Below are 19,543 nucleotides of genomic sequence, written 5' to 3' on the forward strand. Positions count from 1 at the left end.
TAGAAAAAGGCCTTAGAGCATAGCTGTATAGGGTTGAAATGCATGTTCGTAGACCAATTTTTCAATGTCAGGTGTCGGAGAAACTGTTTGGTTTGGAGAAGGGTGGTACATACAACATTAAGTGGGGTGAGGGGTTAGAAACTAGATTTTTGGTCAACAACTTGATAAACAGAACAGAACATAAATATTTGTAAACCTAGATCCATGAACACTACAGATACTATTATATAATTTCAGAGTTTATACATACAACTAATATTAGATATACAGGAACGAAATTATGAAAGCTAAACATCTAAAAATATGTAACAACAAGTTTAAAAAAGTATACATTAAAGATTCATATTTGACATAACGTTTCAGAAATGTTTGCCGGTAAAAAAAAACTTGACTGACAGTTTGCATTCTGATTATTTCTAGATTGGAGTTGAAACTGGAGACATCAACGCGGTTCAGATCCTGCTCCGAGCAGGCGCAGAACCAGGGCGGGTCAACCCAGTGTTGAAAACAAGCGCAGTTCATGCAGCTGCAGGCCAGGCCAGGCCTGATATGCTTAAAGCACTAGTTGGTAATATTTTATCATTTGAACTTGATATGAAACTTTTAAAAAGCTATTTTATCTTGAATTACTAGAATTACGTTATATTTCAAAATTATATTTTTTTATCAATATAATATTAATTAATAATGAGGTCAGAACTAAGGAGAGGAAAATAAAGTTTGTTTAGATTTTGATCAGATCAATTATTATTTACAATAAAACATCAGAGTACCAGTCCGTCTCTTAAGTTATAATTTATAAGATTTGTATCTTTTGCATGCATCCATGCACGGTCCATTTCTCTTTACTCAAGTCCTAAATATATGATTGTATTCAAATAAATGTATTATATATTCTGTATATTCTGGTCCGGAATGTATTAATTTATTGTAGATTATTCTGGTCCTGAATGTATGAATGTATTATAGATTATTCTGGTCCTGAATGTATGAATTTATTATAGATTATTCTGGTCCTGAATGTATGTATTATAGATTATTCTAGTCCTGAATGTATGTATTATAGATTATTCTGGTCCTGAATGTATGTATTATAGATTATTCTGGTCCTGAATGTATGTATTATAGATTATTCTGGTCCTGAATGTATGAATTTATTAGAGATTTTTCTGGTCCTGAATGTATTTTTTATAGATCATTCTGGTCCTGATCACATGAATGTATTATAGACTATTCTGGTCCTGAATGTATGAATGTATTGGATCGGTCTGGTCGTATTCCTCTCCATCTCGCTGTGCTCGCGTGTAAAAAGAATCCAGACAAAGGACTTCAATGTGTCAAGTAAGAATGTTTAATCAGTTTGCACTTCTAGTAAATTGACTATTTTAACTATTAATACTCTTAAGTCAGTTTTCATCAATGATATCTTTTTATATTTTAGAAAAATAAGAATTAAACATTACAGTAATTCTTTTAATACCTTTTTTATTAAAAATTGTATTTTTTTCAAGATTCGACGGGCAACGCCGGGAACTTTAGCTAGTTTAATATAATTGTATTGTTTGCAAGTCCCTTGTGTTTTAAATGAAGGGTTACTTGTAATAACGACGATAGTTCCTTTAAATGCTAAAAGTGTTAACAGAAAAGTTGAGCACAATAAGCCTAGTTTATTCTAATATTATATATATATATATTTAGGATGTGTATTGACCATGGATCAAATATTAACTGTCTGGATAGGAAAGGGGGACAGACCCCTTTATACCTGGCAGCTTCAGAGCAATGTTTACCCGTTCTTAAACTGCTCTTAGAGCAAGGAGCAGACGCTAGTATTCCATGTCAGGTAGAGATGGATGGATAGATGGATAGATGGATAGATAGATGGATAGATAGATTGATGGTTGGATAGATGATAAATGAATATATAGATGGATAGATCAAGTAGTAACCTCACAATAAAAGAAAATTTTTAATTCGTGATATTCTTATCTTATTTTCTGAAAAGTTACAGTTTTATACTCATTATATAATTTAGGGAATGTCAACTCGACAACTAATCACTGACAGCTTCTCAGCAGCAGAAGTAGATCAGTTGGATCTCAGCAGCGTCACGGAGAGTTCAGAGAACAGCTTCGATGAGCTGCTTCGTCTAGTGGATATAGCCGAACTTGATGGTCCCGACGATCCCACGTTTAGAAAAGCTTTAAATAAAGCTTCCATCAGGTTAGATAATAATGTATAACTTCCATAACAAATTTTGGAATAGGAATAGAACATGTAGACTATACTATTACTGCTTAATCAACTTAGTAAGTGAAACGAGTCTGTGTACAATGCACAATAGCTATCTAAAATCTTAACTTGAGTCGTAAAGTCGTCTTTCTATGCCACAGTCTTGTGGGTCTCATTGTAGCTAAAGGTTTGGTTATCGAAACATTTTCAAAGTTCTAATTAACAAGGTTTTCAAGTCTGGCGCAAAAATCGATAAAAGCATTTTATCAATAACTTCTTATTTAGTTCTAAACTGTAAATGTTCAAAGAATTAGAATTATATGCCAAGACTTTGCGACTCATAAACAAGTCGACTTGGCCGGAAAAATAAACTAGTCGACTTGGCCGGGAAAATAAACTTGTCGACTTGGCCGGGAAAATAAGCTAGTCGACTTGACCGGGAAAATAAACTAGTCGACTTGGCCGGGAAAATAAACTAGTCGACCTGGCGGGGAAAATAAACTAGTCGACTTGGCCGGGAAAATAAATTATTCGACTAGGTCGTGCAAATAAACTATTCGACTTGACCGGGAAAATAAAGCAACTATTTAAAGGTGTCTGTAATCTGTATCTCTGTAGTGGTCTGTTTCTTTATAAAAACTTTAGTGAAAGTTTAATATTTATATTTAGTATATTTAACCTAGACTCTGTTTATATATCCTCTGGCTTGGAATTAAGATGATTAAACGAGAAACCTTTATTGACATATTCAGGGTTCAAAGGGAAAGTAAAGAGAGGAAAATACAAGAAAATTAATTTCTCCGTGAATAATTTATTTTAAAATTTATCTCGTAATTAATAAGAATTTTTTTTTTAAAGCTGGTCTATACATTAATCATGACAAATTTACTTATTTCTGACAGTGTATTAAAACAGAGATAGAGTTGAATATATTTGCGAGAAGTCGATGAACTAATTAGAAGCGGTTCATATTTTACTTGAACTTGGAATCCCTGATTCAGGTTTTAATCCTGTCCACGTGGATTTAACGGTTCTGTCATTTTTTCAGAAAACTGTGACTTTTGATCACAATTTGACTTATTCAACGTAACCTTCTAACCTTTTTTCATAAACACTTTTTTGTCGTTACAATATTGATATACATTTTATAAGAAAACTATAAATTCAAGGCGCTTCGCGCCCTTCTTTCTAGCCTTAGAGGGCGCTTCGCGCCCATCTCCTAAATTACTTGTGAACATGTTCTCTTTGTGTACATCGTAAAACAAAACAAAAATAATTCGCGGATTTTCACAAAAATTTCGCGGATTTTCAAAATTTTAAAAAATTTAATGACGATCGAATTTTGATGGAGACAAATATTTGAAATTTTGATGATTCATAAACCTTCCCTGAAGTCCCTAGATGTCCCACAAAAAATTTGGGCCCGATCGGTTCAGCCGTTTTGACGTTTATTGGATACAAACAAACAAACAAACAGACAAACAAACAGACAGACAAGCCAAATTTATATATAGAAGTATAGAAAAACAAAGTTAAATAGACCAAAACACGCTTGATTTTAAATAGAAGAAACCGAATACTGCAGACTCTGGTTAGTCCGGGGTGTGTCAGCACTATGATATGTAGTTGAACCGGTGGTTGGTGGTTCAACGACCTCTATCCAATTGATTAAATCCGGTCCCGGATTAAAGAATATTAAGAATTTAAGTTTTCCCTCACAAACTTTCTTTTCATCTTTTCAACAAATTCTAATTAGTAAAATTGAATAATTCTTTTCATATACAAACTTTTTGGAATATATTTTATACGCATGAATATTTTTTAAAGAATATAAGTTACAATGAAAGTTAGAAACATAGCAACCATCCGACAACTGCGCGCACACAAAGTACAACATTCTTTGACACAAACCTAATAAATGGAATCCATTTCTTGCAGTGTAAAACTTTAAGTGTAAATTCATAATATGTATCTATCTAAATATTTTCAACGAAATCGACCTGGGACCTGATTGAACCGTGTGAAATAAGTTGAACCCCTTCCCTTTAGCTTGAATCGTAGTAAAAGAGAAGCAGTTCAACATCGTCCATCCCGGCCCAAGGGTGTAATGCAAGGAAAGTTAATTGCGGTCGTGTAAACTCTGAGTACATATTGAAACCAAGTTCTCTTTGGGCGGAATTTGTAAACAAGAATAGATGCATCAGTGTTCGTTTAGTATCCGAGGAGGTTAAAAGCATTAAATTTTGATATTTTGATAATTCACATAATAGTTTCTTATGACCAGAATAATTCATTGATTTTTTTATGTGAAAGATGGATCCCATGTCAGGCTTTGACATCCGTCTTGTGTTTACATTACCGCCCAGAGAGAGTTTACTGCAGTACAAAAGATGTGTACACTTCTGAAATAACTTTCCTTGCATTACATTCTAGGTCCATCCGGTTTAATTATTCATCTAGTGTATGTAGATCAAAACTGCCGAACAGATCGATTTTCAAGACTACTTCGAGGTTTCAGTGTCTCAACACCTTTTAAGTGTGAAAACGGTCTATATGATTTTACCATGAACTGACTCGCTTATGCTTTTCTGTAGACATAGAAATTTGTATTTTGAAATTTAATGCACTTATTTAAAAAAAAAAAATTTTCGGAACAAATTGGCAAAACTCTGCACCTATGTTTGCTTGAGAGCTTGCAACCACAGAACAGAGTATAAAATAGAAGAGAAATAAGACTATTCTTTGGTATGAATTTGTTCAGTCCCTTTGAGCCTACCAAAAAGAGTTCAAAGTGTAAAATGTTCAAAACACATAAATTTCACTAGAAGGGGATCATTCATTTGGCTTACCGTCCCGTTTTGCCTCATAAAGTCTGTGTTTGTATTGTACTGCTTGCATTGGCTAGTTAAAATTCGGCCCGGTACATGAAATGAACTGGAATGTACCTTGACAAGTTATATTCACTACATTACAATAATACAGTATGATTCCTAGACATGTCCGTTATACGATTTCTTCTTTTCTGCATAAAATTTATGCTGAAATGAACTCAAGAATGCATGAGGGGTTGTTAGAGTATTGAATTAGATAAAATGAAATAATTTTCAAGCAAATATTTTTCTACAAAAAGATGTTCCAGGGCCCAAAAAGTTAAAGAGCACAAATGTGTGAAGTACACCTGCAGTATGATAATGGATATAGTACAAAAAAATGGCGGTTTTACACTTTTTTCGACTAAATTCCACTTTAAACTCATCTATTCCCTTTGCTTGCAACCCTTGGCACAGCACAAAAATTTCCCCTTTTCTATATCAAATGAACTTTTTAAGGATGAACCTTTTGTTCTCGTAAGTAATTTGTAAATAATTATACTTTCAAAATATTTATGTTTAGAGAGGTTGATTCAAGTGGTGGTTCAGTCAAGAAAAGTCTGGTTCAACTGTGTGCAGAAAGAGGACTAGGTATATCATTAACAATAAAACTAATTTGTTTTTAGGTATTAATTTTGAATAGGATTATTTCTATTGGCATTACAATCTTTTTAGTAACACATTTATTGCCTTGGTTACCCTTTCGGCGGAATTAATTTAACCCATTTAAATCACTTACGGAAAAAAGCAAAATTTAAAAATAAATCTTTATTATTACCAAGTTTATAAAAAAAATTTAGTCGAAAACATTCCAAAAATTTTCTACCCCTCACAGTTTAAAAAAGGGTGATTAAGATTTTAGCATTTTAATCATGACTCTTAATCTGTTTTTAGATAGTTACTTGAAGCTGATCTTGGAGAAGGGTGGAGACCCAAATACGACCACGCCTTCAGAATCAGCCACGCCTTTGATTCTAGCCGCGAAATCTGGATTCGGCGGCATTCTCAAGGAATTTTTTTTATGATTTAAAGGAGGTGGTAGTTCTTTGGACATAGGCATTTTGTTCCACTAATTACTTTCCTTGACTGTATTTGTATTTGTACGTTGGAATAATATTTGTAGTTATTCCCCAAGTGAAAAGTTCTTTGGAAAGTACGAAACTACAGTTCAGGAAAATAAAGATTACAAAAAGTGTGCAGGCCAAACAGCAACAACCTACTTTGTTTTTCAAATTTTAAACTAAATGGAACTTTCTACGAAAGTTCCACATATAATCAATAAATCTACTTAACATTTAAATCATTACTTTTGTATTCAACAACAAGGGTTAGAATAATTAGTGCTTCATTCATTTCAATTTCATAAATAATAAAAATGAAAAATTAGTTATTGTTGGAAGAAAATAATCTTCTGGTAAACGGTAGTGGTGAAGCTAGTAGGTAAAATATTATTGTTATAATTATAATTATTAATCATTATTTTCAATATCATTATTATTATTATTATTATTATTATTATTATTATTATTATTGTTATTATCATTATTATTATTATCATTATCATTATATATATTATTATTATTATTATTATTATTATTTTTCTTAGTATTATGATTATTATTATTGTTGTTATTATGTCTATTTTCAGGTTGAAAAGAGGAAGTAGAGTTGATGTATACAGGACGGATAGTACAGGAAGTACTGTACTGCACATTGTACTCCGTAAACCCTTCTACGCTCTAGACACTAGGTAAACATGGATACAGTACATACAGTAAAGTAATTAGATACACAAAAAATCAACTTTCCGTTTGAAATTGTTGGTACGAATTTTTAGCAAAGATTGGGAAATATAAATTCAATTACAAGATTTAGCACAACTTTGTTTGGAAATTTTTTTATTCATATCAAACCAATTTTCATAATTTTTTACCTGAAAGACCTGGTTTTACGTACCGTTTAAAACAAATATATTTGTTTTGTATTTTTATCTAAAAATGTTAATTGTTAATTAATCTTTTGTTTAATTTCATTAAATAGAATTTGTATCGAATTGTGCTTTAAGACATCGATTTAAATTTTTGATATCGATTTTGAATATATATTATGGTTGTTCGTATTTTTGTAACTAACCCAAGCGGCAACTTGGCAAGCAATGTAACAATGGATTAGTTAATTAAATGACATTCTTAGAAAGCCTTTTATTACTTAAAATAAAAAATAAAAAATATTTTTAAATTTATTTTAACCTTTTCTATTTCTTTAAACGTTGATTTTACTAACAGAGGTCTTGGTTGTAATTTCAAATGAACTGTATGGTCCGCGTTAACAACGGATTCGGAACCATTGACAAGAAAAGATAAGGATATCAGAATTGATCCAGTTTAAAGATTGAAATCGACGACATCTTATCATTACTGAGTTAATGGTTTAAATGCAATTAAACTCTTGAAGTGAAGGGTCACATGTATGTACACTGTACACAGTACACTGTACACTGTACAGTTCCTTTAAATACATTGTTCCTATTTATGACGAGGTTGATTATGGTTTATGCCTGCAGTATCTGTTTGTATGTACACTGTACACTGTACAGTTCCTTTAAAGATATTTTTCCTAGCTATGCCGATGCTGATTATGGTTTATGTCTGCAGTATCTACTTGTATGTACACTGTACACTGTACACTGTACAGTTCCTTTAAGTATATTGTTCCTAGTTATGCTGATGCTGATTATGGTTTATGCCTGCAGTATCTGCTTGTATGTACACTGTACACTGTACACTGTACACTGTACACTGTACACTGTACAGTTCCTTTAAGTATATTGTTCCTAGTTATGCCGATGCTGATTATGGTTTATGCCTGCAGTATCTACTTATTACATTTTACATTTTACATTTTACATTTTACATTTTACATTTTACATTTTACATTTTACATTTTACATTTTACATTTTACATTTTACATTTTACATTTACAATTTACATTTTACATTTTACAGTTTAAATTTTACACTTTGAATGGGAACTTATTCAAGGAATTTAAACAATTTTTTCAATTTTAAGAATGTATTGTGTACGTCTTTATATTGAAAAAATGAGTTAAAACTTTAAAATATGTGTATTTGATATGAGCGGAAATATTTTCCACTTTATTAAATATTTTTGATAAATTCTTTAGCAGAAAAGGTAAACGCTCGAAAATATTGATCTTTCAATTAATGTACTGCTGTTTCTGGGATGAATAAAAACAAACATTGCTCCCAAATGCTGCTGTCATAGATAATAGAATATATATTAGAGGGGAATTTACTAGAAAAAAAGTGTAAAACGGCCATTTTGTTGTACTGTTGCCATACTGCAGGTGTACTTCACATATTTATGCTATATAACCTGGAATTTCATTTTATAGAAAATCTAAAATTATTGTTAAAAGAAAACCAATAGGCTGGTTTCATAATTGACCAATGATCATTTCACATAGACTCTATGCCTTCCACTTTACAAACGATGATTTTCCGTTATAACTATAAATCAAATGATATTTTTATCCACCTAATTCATTATAAAGTTTATTTAACAAATTAAAAAATTCGAAATTGAAATAAAAAGTCTAGGGAACATAATGTATTAATGTACTCTACTGCATATAATTTGTGAACATTTACATGATCTGTACACTTTGAACTCCCTTTCAGGCTAAAAGGGACTGAAAAAAATCATACCGAGAGATTGTTTAAATTCCCCTCTAATATATATTCTATTCTCTATGGCTGCTGTACAATTTTCTGTTTTACTTGTATTTTCTCGGTCAACGGTAGGAAAATTGGTATCTGCAGTACTGCAGTTGCAGTGCACTTTAGTATGATAACAAACATGTTATTTGTTTACTGTTAAGGATGTTAACGGCAACACACCTCTCCACTATGCAGTACAATTCTGGGACCAAGAAACTGTTACAAAACTTTTGCTATTAGGTAACCAATAAAGTACAGGGTGTCCCACGAAACATGACATTTAATAATTAGTTATTTTTGGTTAAACAAATCTTTTGCTGAATTATATTTTACTTTGAAATCAATTTTAATATAACATGACTCCTATGTAATATTTTTATTGATCTTTAGTATCAAACAACTGGACAAATTATGGAAAAAGACATTCTAAACTATTCACCAACTGTCATGTTTCGTGGGACACCCCGTATTTCAAAATTAATCAAATTTGATTTTATAATTCTAAAAAAATTATGAAAGATTGTTATAATAATTGACATACTTTATTTTTTAGAACATGAACCAAGTAGGGTTCACAATCGGTATTCCGTGGCGAAACTGTGCGGAATTTCGCGCAACTGTTCTTGAATTGCGCGGAATTGTGCATAATTGCTCTGAGTTTATAGACTTACAGCTCACTTTTGCCCGCAAATAAAATCAACTTGCGTTGGAAACCCTATTAGTCAAGTAAATGATTAAACGGTACTTTTTAAACTCCGCGCAATTTTAGTGGATTTTTTTTTGATTAATTTCCTGTTTGAAATAAAATAATGCTGATTTCAGGAGCAAATATTGGATTGAAAAATATACTGGGCGAGGCTCCAATTTCCTCAATTCTGCCGGAAACTATGGAAGATTTTCTGAATAACCACTGTATTTCATCAAAGGGAAATCCAACCAACGACGACTTTAGGTAAGAAACTGTTGTCTTTTTTCTAAACAAAGACAAGGAAGTATTTTTGAAGATTTTTTTGCGAATCTTTTAACGCTGTTAATACTGGGATTTCTGAATTGTGTTCCTACTTTTTTGTACTTTAAACGTGAAGTTTAAAATTTTGGATTTTTTTGTATCTTAATTTAAAAAATAATTGTAAGGAAACAATACCAGGTTTTCGTCTGATATAAATATACAACGTAATAATCACTCGAGATACTGAACAAACAGTTTTAAAGTAATTAAATATATATATACTTTTTCCAAGGATAACTTTCAAATATGATTTCCTGGCCCCGCCTCGAGAAAGCCTGCCGCGACAACTGCGAGCAGAGACATCTATGAACAAACTTGGAAGCTCAGCAGCTGATGAATTCCTTGAGGAAGGACAAGATGGTACAACACATCCAGAAACTGAAGTGCTTTGGTAATAAAATTTCGAAAAGCAACATATACAGGCCTACCTAAAAAGTATGAGCCATTAGGAACGATTGTACAGACATTATTTTGCCTTGTTTCGTAGATTATAGTTCTTTATTCTTCATCTTTTCTTTATCATTAATCAGTATCTCAGTAAGAACGTCGGTTAATTTGAAGTACCTAAATGGCTTTCAGGCAGCTAAGCAAGTTGTACAGTACAACACAGATACAGACTATTGACGGCAAAACGGTACATCAAATACATCATATTTTTTTAGTGAGCTTAATGTGATCTTCATTATTAAATTAAATGCAAACACTTTAAACAAAGTGTCATTGAAAGAAGTCAAAAACATGATTAAAGTCTGATCCTTGGTTATTAAGTTTTTGTGTGCTAGGTCCGATATATCAAAACAGAAAACGACGACTTTAGCTTTTCCGTGTTTGCTTTTAAACACGCTTGCATCAGATTCTGCTTATAGGTTTAGATACCAAAACAATACATGATAAAAAATAAACCCAAATTTCTTTATTTTAAGTGCATTTGAAATTATTTTATCGAAATTTTATAAAAATTATATTCCGAATTCCGAAAGAAAGAAATTATATAGTTGTTCCAGTTTTAAAAAATTGGATAATTATTTTATTTGAAGGTATATGGCGGGTTCTAAAGAGCACAGGTATCTGCTCAAGCATCCAGTTATTACCAGTTTCTTGTCTCTCAAGTGGGGCCGGATATCCTACCATTACAACAGTAACCTACTCTTCTATACCCTACTAGGTAGGATACCATTACAACAGTAACCTACTCTTCTATACCCTACTAGGTAGGATACCATTACAACAGTAACCTACTCTTCTATACCCTACTAGGTAGGACTAGGATACCATTACAACAGTAACCTACTCTTCTATACCCTACTACCCGTTATAAACTTTCAAAGTTTTATGAGGAAAAAATGGTGTATTGATCAACGACCATTTAATTGCGTCACTTAATTAACATAATATCCATGTTTTTTTGAAATCCCAACATATTTTTATTCTATCTATGTAGTTGGAGTTCTCACAAGCTACATATTCGCTAACTATGGGGGTCAAGCCTTAGGTGTTCAACCTCCACTCTGCCCAAACCAAACTAATAGTTCAGGTAAACCAACCCGAACCAAACCAAACCAAACCAAAAATAATTTTGGAACTCCATTAATAACAGAAATTTGTTATTTTTAATTCTTAATGTACCAAGAAAACCTACTTCAAGAATTAAAGAGAGAGGTGTAAAGCGCTCTGAAAGCCTCACAAAAAAAACATATTAAAAATAAACGCGAATTTCAGGTTCTCCTGGAAATTCCTTGAACTCCTACCAAAGCGGACTCTGGTGGACTCTTCTAGTACTAATTATTCTTCTTGGGATCAGGTTATTATTATTTTTATTATTATTATTATCATTATTATTATTATTATTATTATTATTATTATTATTATTATTATTATTATTATATTATTATTATTATTCTACCTTAATTTATTATAAAATGTATTTGTTGTAGAGAGGTATTCCAGTTTAGTATATCTGCTGCTAGATATTTCCATAGTGTTGAGAATATTATTGAGGTAAATATAGATTTATCTTTTATCAAACAATCCAGGGGTTTATTTCCTACTTAGGACTATCCATACAGTGGAATAGTAAAACAGTTTCATCAGTAGTTTAATATCAACGTATATAGTGAAGTGGGTCTGTTTACACTGTAAAATATCTGTATTTTATGTTCATTATCAATTATATCATGTCTTTTCCATAGTTGTGTGGTTCCTACTGTAAAATTTTCAATGAACTACCTTCCGCGCAGGTTCAAATTCTGAATTACCCATTCAAATCCTGGGACCGGCGTTCTGTAGTTCAGTAACCTCTCTTTATGTATTAGTGGCATTTAACACAAAAGTTTAATTTCTGTAAGGTTGCGCTGGTTCTGAGTGTTGGACTGCTGCTTGGCTACGGAGCTCCAGGTTGCCATGTTCAGATGAAACGAGAGCTATCCTCTGCAGCTCTCATGTTCTCCTGGTGAGTCCTCGGACACATTAATGAGAGTGTTCACCTTATTTCAAGTAACCCTGCATTTAAAGAGTTGCATTTTATTAGCCTGTGAATTGATGGACAAAAAAATCAAAGAAAACGATGATCACTTTTTCTTTTGCTCAGATAGAGGCTGCCAAATGGAATAATGTCAACAGTCCCTTTAAATAATTTTTTACATCTTTGACGCTCAGTTTTCCTGAATTTATTTCTTAAAGGGCGTGTGAACGTAATTACAAGTGACACTTTATTTAAAGAGTTAAATCTTTCAAGCAAATACTAAGAAGACAATTGACAGAATTCTACAGGAAAAAAACTAAGCAGACAATTGAGATAATTCTACAGGAAAAAAAAAACTAAGAAGACAATTGACATAATTCTACAGGAAAAAAAACTAAGAAGACAATTGACATAATTCTACAGGAAAAAAAACTAAGAAGACAATTGACAGAATTCTACAGGAAAAAAAACTAAGAAGACAATTGACAGAATTCTGCAGGAAAGCAGATAATTGACAGAATTCTACAGAAAAAAAACTAAGCAGATAATTAACAGAATTCTACAGGAAAAAAAAATAAGCAGATAATTGACAGAATTCTACACGAAAAAAACTAAGAAGATAATTGACAGAATTCTACAGGAAAAAAAAACTAAGAAAATAATTGACAGAATTCTACAGGGAAAAAAACTATGAAGATAATTGACAGAATTCTACAGGAAAAAAAAACTAAGAAAATAATTGACAGAATTCTACAGGGAAAAAAACTATGAAGATAATTGACAGAATTCTACAGGAAAAAAACTAAGAAGACAATTGACAGAATTCTACAGGAAAAAAACCGACGATTTCATTATCTTTTGCCAATGGAGATTTATATGAAGGGTGCTTTTTTAAATCGTACATGCCATTCTTTAATTAAATGGTTAAAACTTTTAAATAACGTAGACCCTCACTTTTTGTTTTATTATTTTTTTCAGTTTACATCCATGCCGCATAATTTTCACTTTACATCCCTGCCGCACAATTTTCACTTTACATCCATGCCGCACAATTTTCACTTTACATCCATGCAGCCAGGGGCGTGCGAGGGCTTTTGTTTAGGGGGGGGCACAATCTGCGCGCGCCCCCTTGGCAACATTGGTCCCCCCCTTAAAAACCCCTTTTTTGAAAAAATATTAATACCTTTTTTAAATTTTTTTCGCCCCCCCTCTCCCACCTGGACTTATTTTGTTCACCATAAAAATACACCAAAAAGACTACTTTTNTTTAGGATTCAGCTGATTAAACTATAAACCTGTTTAGGATTCAGCTGATTAAACTATAAACCTGTTTAGGATTCAGCTGATTAAACTATAAACCTGTTTAGGATTCAGCTGATTAAACTATAAACCTGTTTAGGATTCAGCTGATTAAACTATAAACCTGTTTAGGATTCAGCTGATTAAACTATAAACCTGTTTAGGATTCAGCTGATTAAACTATAAACCTGTTTAGGATTCAGCTGATTAAACTATAAACCTGTTTAGGATTCAGCTGATTAAACTATAAACCTGTTTAGGATTCAGCTGATTAAACTATAAACCTGTTTAGGATTGAGCTGGTTACCATGGTTGGAAGGCATCCTATCCTTACAACATACAATACCTACCTTACAATGTTCTACAGGTTGGGTATTTCGAAACCTTTATCATTTGAACAAAATCTGTTCTTGGAATAATTTGTGTTAACCATACAAGAATATAAAAAAATTGGAGAATTTAGTTTAGATAAAAAAGTATCCATTTTCTAATTTAGTTTAGGTAAAAAAGTATCCATTTTCTAATCTCCCTAAAGGGAGTGTTCGCGAAAAATGAAAGGGGGTATGGGCTGACATTGAATTGAATTCGATATTGATCGCTTCTAATCTTACTCCTATCCTTAATCTGTTGCGTCTATAAGGAGAAAATGGTTAAGAACGTCTTAACCATTTCATGTTTCGCGAACACTCCCTTTAAGACAATGAATTAAAAAAATTAAAGGGGTAAAAGATCAATTGTAAACACTTCATTATTAATTTTAGCGAACAGTCCTTTTTATACTATATTTTTCTTGTTTAGAGTTTTAAAAACGTTTCTTCAGTTCCTGGCCTGGTACTCCTTGTTCCTTCTCGCGTTCTCCCTCTCCTTCTATATACTCCTTCATTCAAACCAGGCAAATAATTTGTCACTTTTTTCTCGAAAAATATTGAAATTAAAGTAAACTTTATTTTACAAAGCTCCTAGAAAGATTTGAAATTCTATTATGCAATGTATATACAGTTCTCTGTAAATAATGAACTACGGATATATACACTAGAGACAAGGAATGAAATTCAAATAATTGATCTATTTTAAGACAGAATATCAACAATATCTTCCTCATCTTTCACCCCACAAAGAGTTAGAGGGTACCGTTGTGAATCGGGCTCTAAACATTTTACATTAAGAGCCTCTTAGATTAAAACTTCTGTTTAACAACTTTTTATTTTTTCCAGGACGAGGCAAGCGAATACATTTACTTTGATCATATTGGATTAACTATTGTTAAAATCTGCTCCATGTTTATCGGAGAACTAGGTGAGATACAGTCAATCTCACTTATAAGAATATAAAGCAAGAGCGCATGAAATGTCGTCTTGAAATTTATTTAAAAATTTATGACAGCTGTAATTCTTCATCTGCACAAAAAGAAAGCTGCTGAGATGTTCGCAGCTTCAAAGGGTTGAATGCGATTTGAGAAAATATATCCAAATATCATTGTAGGGTCAAAACTTCTTTTTGATAATTCTTGAGAAACTGCTTTTTTAAATCAAAGTAAATTAATATTCCTGAAATATGAAGGACAGCAATTGATATATTAAGCTCGTTTTTCCGCGGCATTTGATCATAAATATGTTGAGAATACGACATTATACAACACTCTTGCTATGTATTCATATACCTGAGATTCACTGTAGCTTTTTTACACGATATTTTTTAGAGAGTACGTTTTTTTTCTATTTTGGTTTTAAAAAAGATTTTTTGATAATTACGGCGGATTAGGTTCTTTAAAATTCTGAATTAAACTTTTGTGAATTAATTAGAAAATATAAAATCTTTTTTCTTCATTTTTCTCTAATCAATTTGAATTTATTAATTTTGAATTTTGAATATTTTAGAGTTCTCTGATCTCCCACTTTCCTCTGCTTACAGTTACATTTTCTTCCTCATTTTCATCTTCCTTATTGTTGTTGTACTCATGAATCTTCTCAACGGTTTAGCGGTAAGTTTAATCTTTATCTTCTTCTTATTGTTGTTGTACTCATGAATCTTCTCAACGGTTTAGCGGTAAGTTTAATCTTTATCTTCTTCTTATTGTTGTTGTACTAATGAATATTCTCAACGGTTTAGCGGTAAGTTTAATCTTTATCTTCTTCTTATTGTTGTTGNCTTCTGCTTTATAAACCACGCCTTTACTCAAACATTTTCCATTTAGAACACAATTTTTTGTTCCACCACGACAATTGCAATCTTTTACATTTTTATCCTGATTTGATTTAAAGGTTTTACTCAGAAGTTTCTTATTATGTCCAGATAGAACTGCTTCAATATTTGTCATACAAGAATATGATACTTTAATCGTTGATCTATTAAAGTATTTTCTCAGTTCTATTTCTCCAAAATGTTTATCAATCAAACTTAAGAACTTTTCCGCAACTTTTGTCTTTACTGTTTCACTAAAAGGAGGATTGAACCAAATAATTTTTCTCGATCTTGTTTTCTTTTTATCACTGTTTTGATTAGATGGGTTGAATTCAAGTCTCTCCGTATATCCTGCTTGATGTAGTGCATCCATATAAGGTTTTGACTCATTCTCAAAAACTTCTCTGGAACATGATAAATTAGAAACTCTTTCTTCAATCATTTTTGGAAGTTCTTTTTTTATAGACCTAGGATGATTAGATTTGACATTGATGTATATATATATATCAGTTTTGAACTTCACATTTTTTATTAAAAAAGAATTGTACTAAACATAATGTTTCACGCCTATCATGACATTATATATATATATATAATCCCTAGGTTAGTGATACTGGTTTAATCCGTGAAGATGCCGAGATACATTCTCACGTTTGTCGGGTTGAAGTTATATCAGCTGCAGAGGCAACAATACTAGGAGATCCAGCTCATATACTTACAGGTATACAGGGTGTCCCACTAGACATGAGAACTAACAGGTATACAGGGTGTCCCACTAGACATGAGAACTTTCCAAACATATCTTATTTCTTCTTTGTATCTTAAGAATACATAAACAATTGATTTTTTTTAATTTCGCTTAATTCATTACATAATAAATTAAAATTTATTTTAAAAACGCTAAAAACTTGAAGAAAGAAAAATAGCAGATTTTTACTAATAGTATTTTGCCAAAGAAAAATGATACGAAAATCTTTGTTTTTTAATTGAGTTTTTTTCAACTCAACTTTTTTGATTTGGGAACATCAGCTAATCTTATCGCTCAAAGCTGTCGAAACAACCCTGCAGTTTTCCAGAAAACCATACCAATCCAAATGTTCCAAGCTCTCATGCAGAAATCGATGAGAATTTTGCCAACTACTGATTTAAAACTTAAGCTAAACCAGTCTAAACAGTTGATGCTACTTTTCCTATCAGGATGGATCTCTTTAAGAAATCACTGTCGAAATTTTGTGGTTTTTGTGATTTTTACTTGTTTCTCTTATTTAGAAAAATTACATCGTCTAAAAAAAATTCAAGTGATATTTAAATCTTGTGTTATTATATTGGACAGTCGAATGTGCAGAAACCATGTTTATATTTTTATATTCTAGTATTTTATTTTAAATGTTTAGGCCCAGGAAAACTATTCCCAACATGTGGACTTCGTAGGAAGCTTGGAACAATGTTCAGGTACACAGCAACATTACTTCAAAGGGGGTGTTCAGAAGTTTTACAAATCATGGTTCATATTTATTATTTATATCCTGTCTCTGAGCTGCGGACATGGAATATTCGAGTTTAATTCACTTTCTAAAAATGCATGACCATTGACTGCAAAGAGGATATCTATGATAACTTTATTTCAGGACTAGAACTGTATTGCAGAGGGTTCTGGGTGGTACCGGAGTCATGTTATTCTACTCCGTCCTACCAGATAAACAGCTCGTCATTTATCCAAATAGAAAATCTTTACTCTGCTCTCCTTGTCTCTCATCTAAGGTTAGACATTTTCATGATCAGCATAGTGTAAAATTTGGGACATTTGGAATATCTTATAGATTACAATTTCGTCTTGGATGGGACATTTAATAAATTGGACATTTCATATATAATTGACAAAATCAGAGATCAGACAGAGAGTCAACTTTATCTCCTTGAAATGTCCCGTCTTTTAGTTATCCATCTATGAATTATAAACTATCTCATAAGTGTCCTACATTATACATACGAAATGTCCTATTTCTGAATGTCATTTTCCTTTCTCTAAAATGTCCTCTTTTCCAAAGTTTACCTTGAATTATCAGGAAGTTGGACGGGAAATAGTGGATTCAGCTAAGAACCTAGTTCTCCGACTATCCCGGGAAAACCAGGAGAAGCAAGGATGGGAACAGGCGATCAAGGAAATAAGGTAGAGAGAATAAGTTTAAGGAATTGTTCAGATATTTTACCAACTTTTCACCAACATTCCTCCAACAGAGGGACAACCAGTTACATCAAGTACTTTGGGACATTTAAGTAAAATAACCAACCGCTCAGCAAAGTTTTCGTTAAAAAATTCGCGCATTTTCATCTCAAAAGACGATAAAAATGTGTACAAAACTATTTTTTCGGGAAATTAAATTTTTTCTTAACCACGGATTTATTCGACCTATTTTGCCTACAAAATATTCCTCACTGCGCTGTGGATGTTTTGTAGGCAAAATTGGTCCTTGGGAGTTTGGTAACGTTAACTTCCGTTAACTTCCCTAGTAAAGTAGTTGTAAATAATTAAAGTGAACTATGGTCAGTACCAATTTTTTCCCTTGCCTATTTAATATACCTTCCCCTAAATAATTAAAGTAGATTGGGTAAATAGTAATATTCTAATAATAAGTTATTTTATCCTAGTTTTGTTTTTATCATTTTTTCATCAACAGTTATAATATAAACATGTAAACAATTTCTTTTGTTGGATGCTGAAAGCCTTAATAACAATGAACTAATTAGTAAAATAATCATTTCATCTAATTTTCTAGATTTTAATTTATGAAGATATTTTATAATATTTTCTTAAAAAATTGTGTTGAAAAACATGAAAAAATGAAAAATACATTTTTGTATAAAACTTAGATTTAAAACAAATTATGAAAACAAATATTCAAATTTTTAAGAAAGCTCAGATTTTGAACAGTTTTTCTTTGTTGTTGACCAGTGATTAGTATTAAAAGTGTATGCAGAAGTGTCTGGGTTTGACATTAATGAGTTGTTTAATGAAATTTAAATGGAAATATTTGTTCAGGTTGAAACAAGAGTCGATGGAGGAGAAAATGGACAGAGTTCTTGTCAAACTTGAAAACATTTCAAACAGTCTTAAACTTTAAATATTATTATTCAATATTCAATATATAGTAATAGTTGTAAACTTTACACACAACGGCTTAATAGAGATGAACTCGGATATTGTGTTTGTATCGTTTGAAATATTTACACACAACGGCTTAATAGAGGTAAACTCGGATATTGTGTTTGTATCGTTTGAAATATTTGAGATATTTTGATTTTTTAAAACTTCACAAGAATTTTAGAAAATATTGTCTCTAAGTTTCCTTTTTTACATTGTGCAATGTGCATAGAACCACGTCGATCTATCAAAACGATTTATCTAAACGATTCATCGAAGTGAATTTTAAAAACGATTTAATAAATAGTTAAAATGTTTCCCTTTGGCTTTTATATTATTTTAGGGTAAAAACTTTTTACAATGTAAGAAAAGGAAAATTACGAAGTGCACAATTTTAAAATTATTGCATATACTCTGGAAAGTAAAAATTCAATGCATGTTTAAAAAGCCAAAAAGCTATAACTATCTTTGCTGAATGGGAGGTGGGAGGAGGGGGGGGGGGTCCTGATTAAATAACAAGTAAAGGGCAGCTTATTTCATTTTATTCAAACTTCTGTATTCTGTATGTATATTTTATGCCTTAATTACTTACCAAGTGGTTCTAATTAT

General features: G+C 31.6%; 2 protein-coding genes across 2 annotated transcripts; both read left to right on the forward strand.

Moving 5' to 3' along the window:
* Nucleotides 1-420: 420 nt before the first annotated feature.
* On the forward strand, nucleotides 421-6,856 carry LOC111695806 (ankyrin-2-like; the record flags this gene model as incomplete). Its single annotated transcript, XM_023465244.1, has 8 exons — nucleotides 421-568; nucleotides 1,230-1,341; nucleotides 1,699-1,843; nucleotides 2,036-2,223; nucleotides 5,626-5,693; nucleotides 5,997-6,101; nucleotides 6,503-6,542; nucleotides 6,751-6,856. Coding segments are annotated over 8 exons (912 nt in total), but the record flags the coding sequence as incomplete, so codon positions are not given.
* A 2,120-nt stretch (nucleotides 6,857-8,976) lies between these two features.
* On the forward strand, nucleotides 8,977-19,051 carry LOC111695809 (transient receptor potential cation channel protein painless). Its single transcript, XM_023465250.1, has 17 exons — nucleotides 8,977-9,082; nucleotides 9,665-9,794; nucleotides 10,084-10,242; nucleotides 10,889-11,016; nucleotides 11,293-11,385; nucleotides 11,571-11,652; nucleotides 11,786-11,849; nucleotides 12,197-12,300; nucleotides 13,904-13,978; nucleotides 14,410-14,503; nucleotides 14,826-14,907; nucleotides 15,489-15,592; nucleotides 16,396-16,513; nucleotides 17,187-17,244; nucleotides 17,421-17,553; nucleotides 17,859-17,962; nucleotides 18,833-19,051. Exons 2-17 carry the CDS (start codon nucleotides 9,730-9,732, stop codon nucleotides 18,912-18,914), a joined length of 1,545 nt encoding a protein of 514 aa, XP_023321018.1. The 5' UTR covers nucleotides 8,977-9,082; nucleotides 9,665-9,729; the 3' UTR covers nucleotides 18,915-19,051.
* The last annotated feature ends 492 nt before the right edge of the window (nucleotides 19,052-19,543 follow it).

This window comes from Eurytemora carolleeae, unplaced genomic scaffold (genome assembly GCF_000591075.1).
Source record: "Eurytemora carolleeae unplaced genomic scaffold, Eaff_2.0 scaffold56, whole genome shotgun sequence".
NCBI lineage: Eukaryota > Metazoa > Arthropoda > Copepoda > Calanoida > Temoridae > Eurytemora > Eurytemora carolleeae.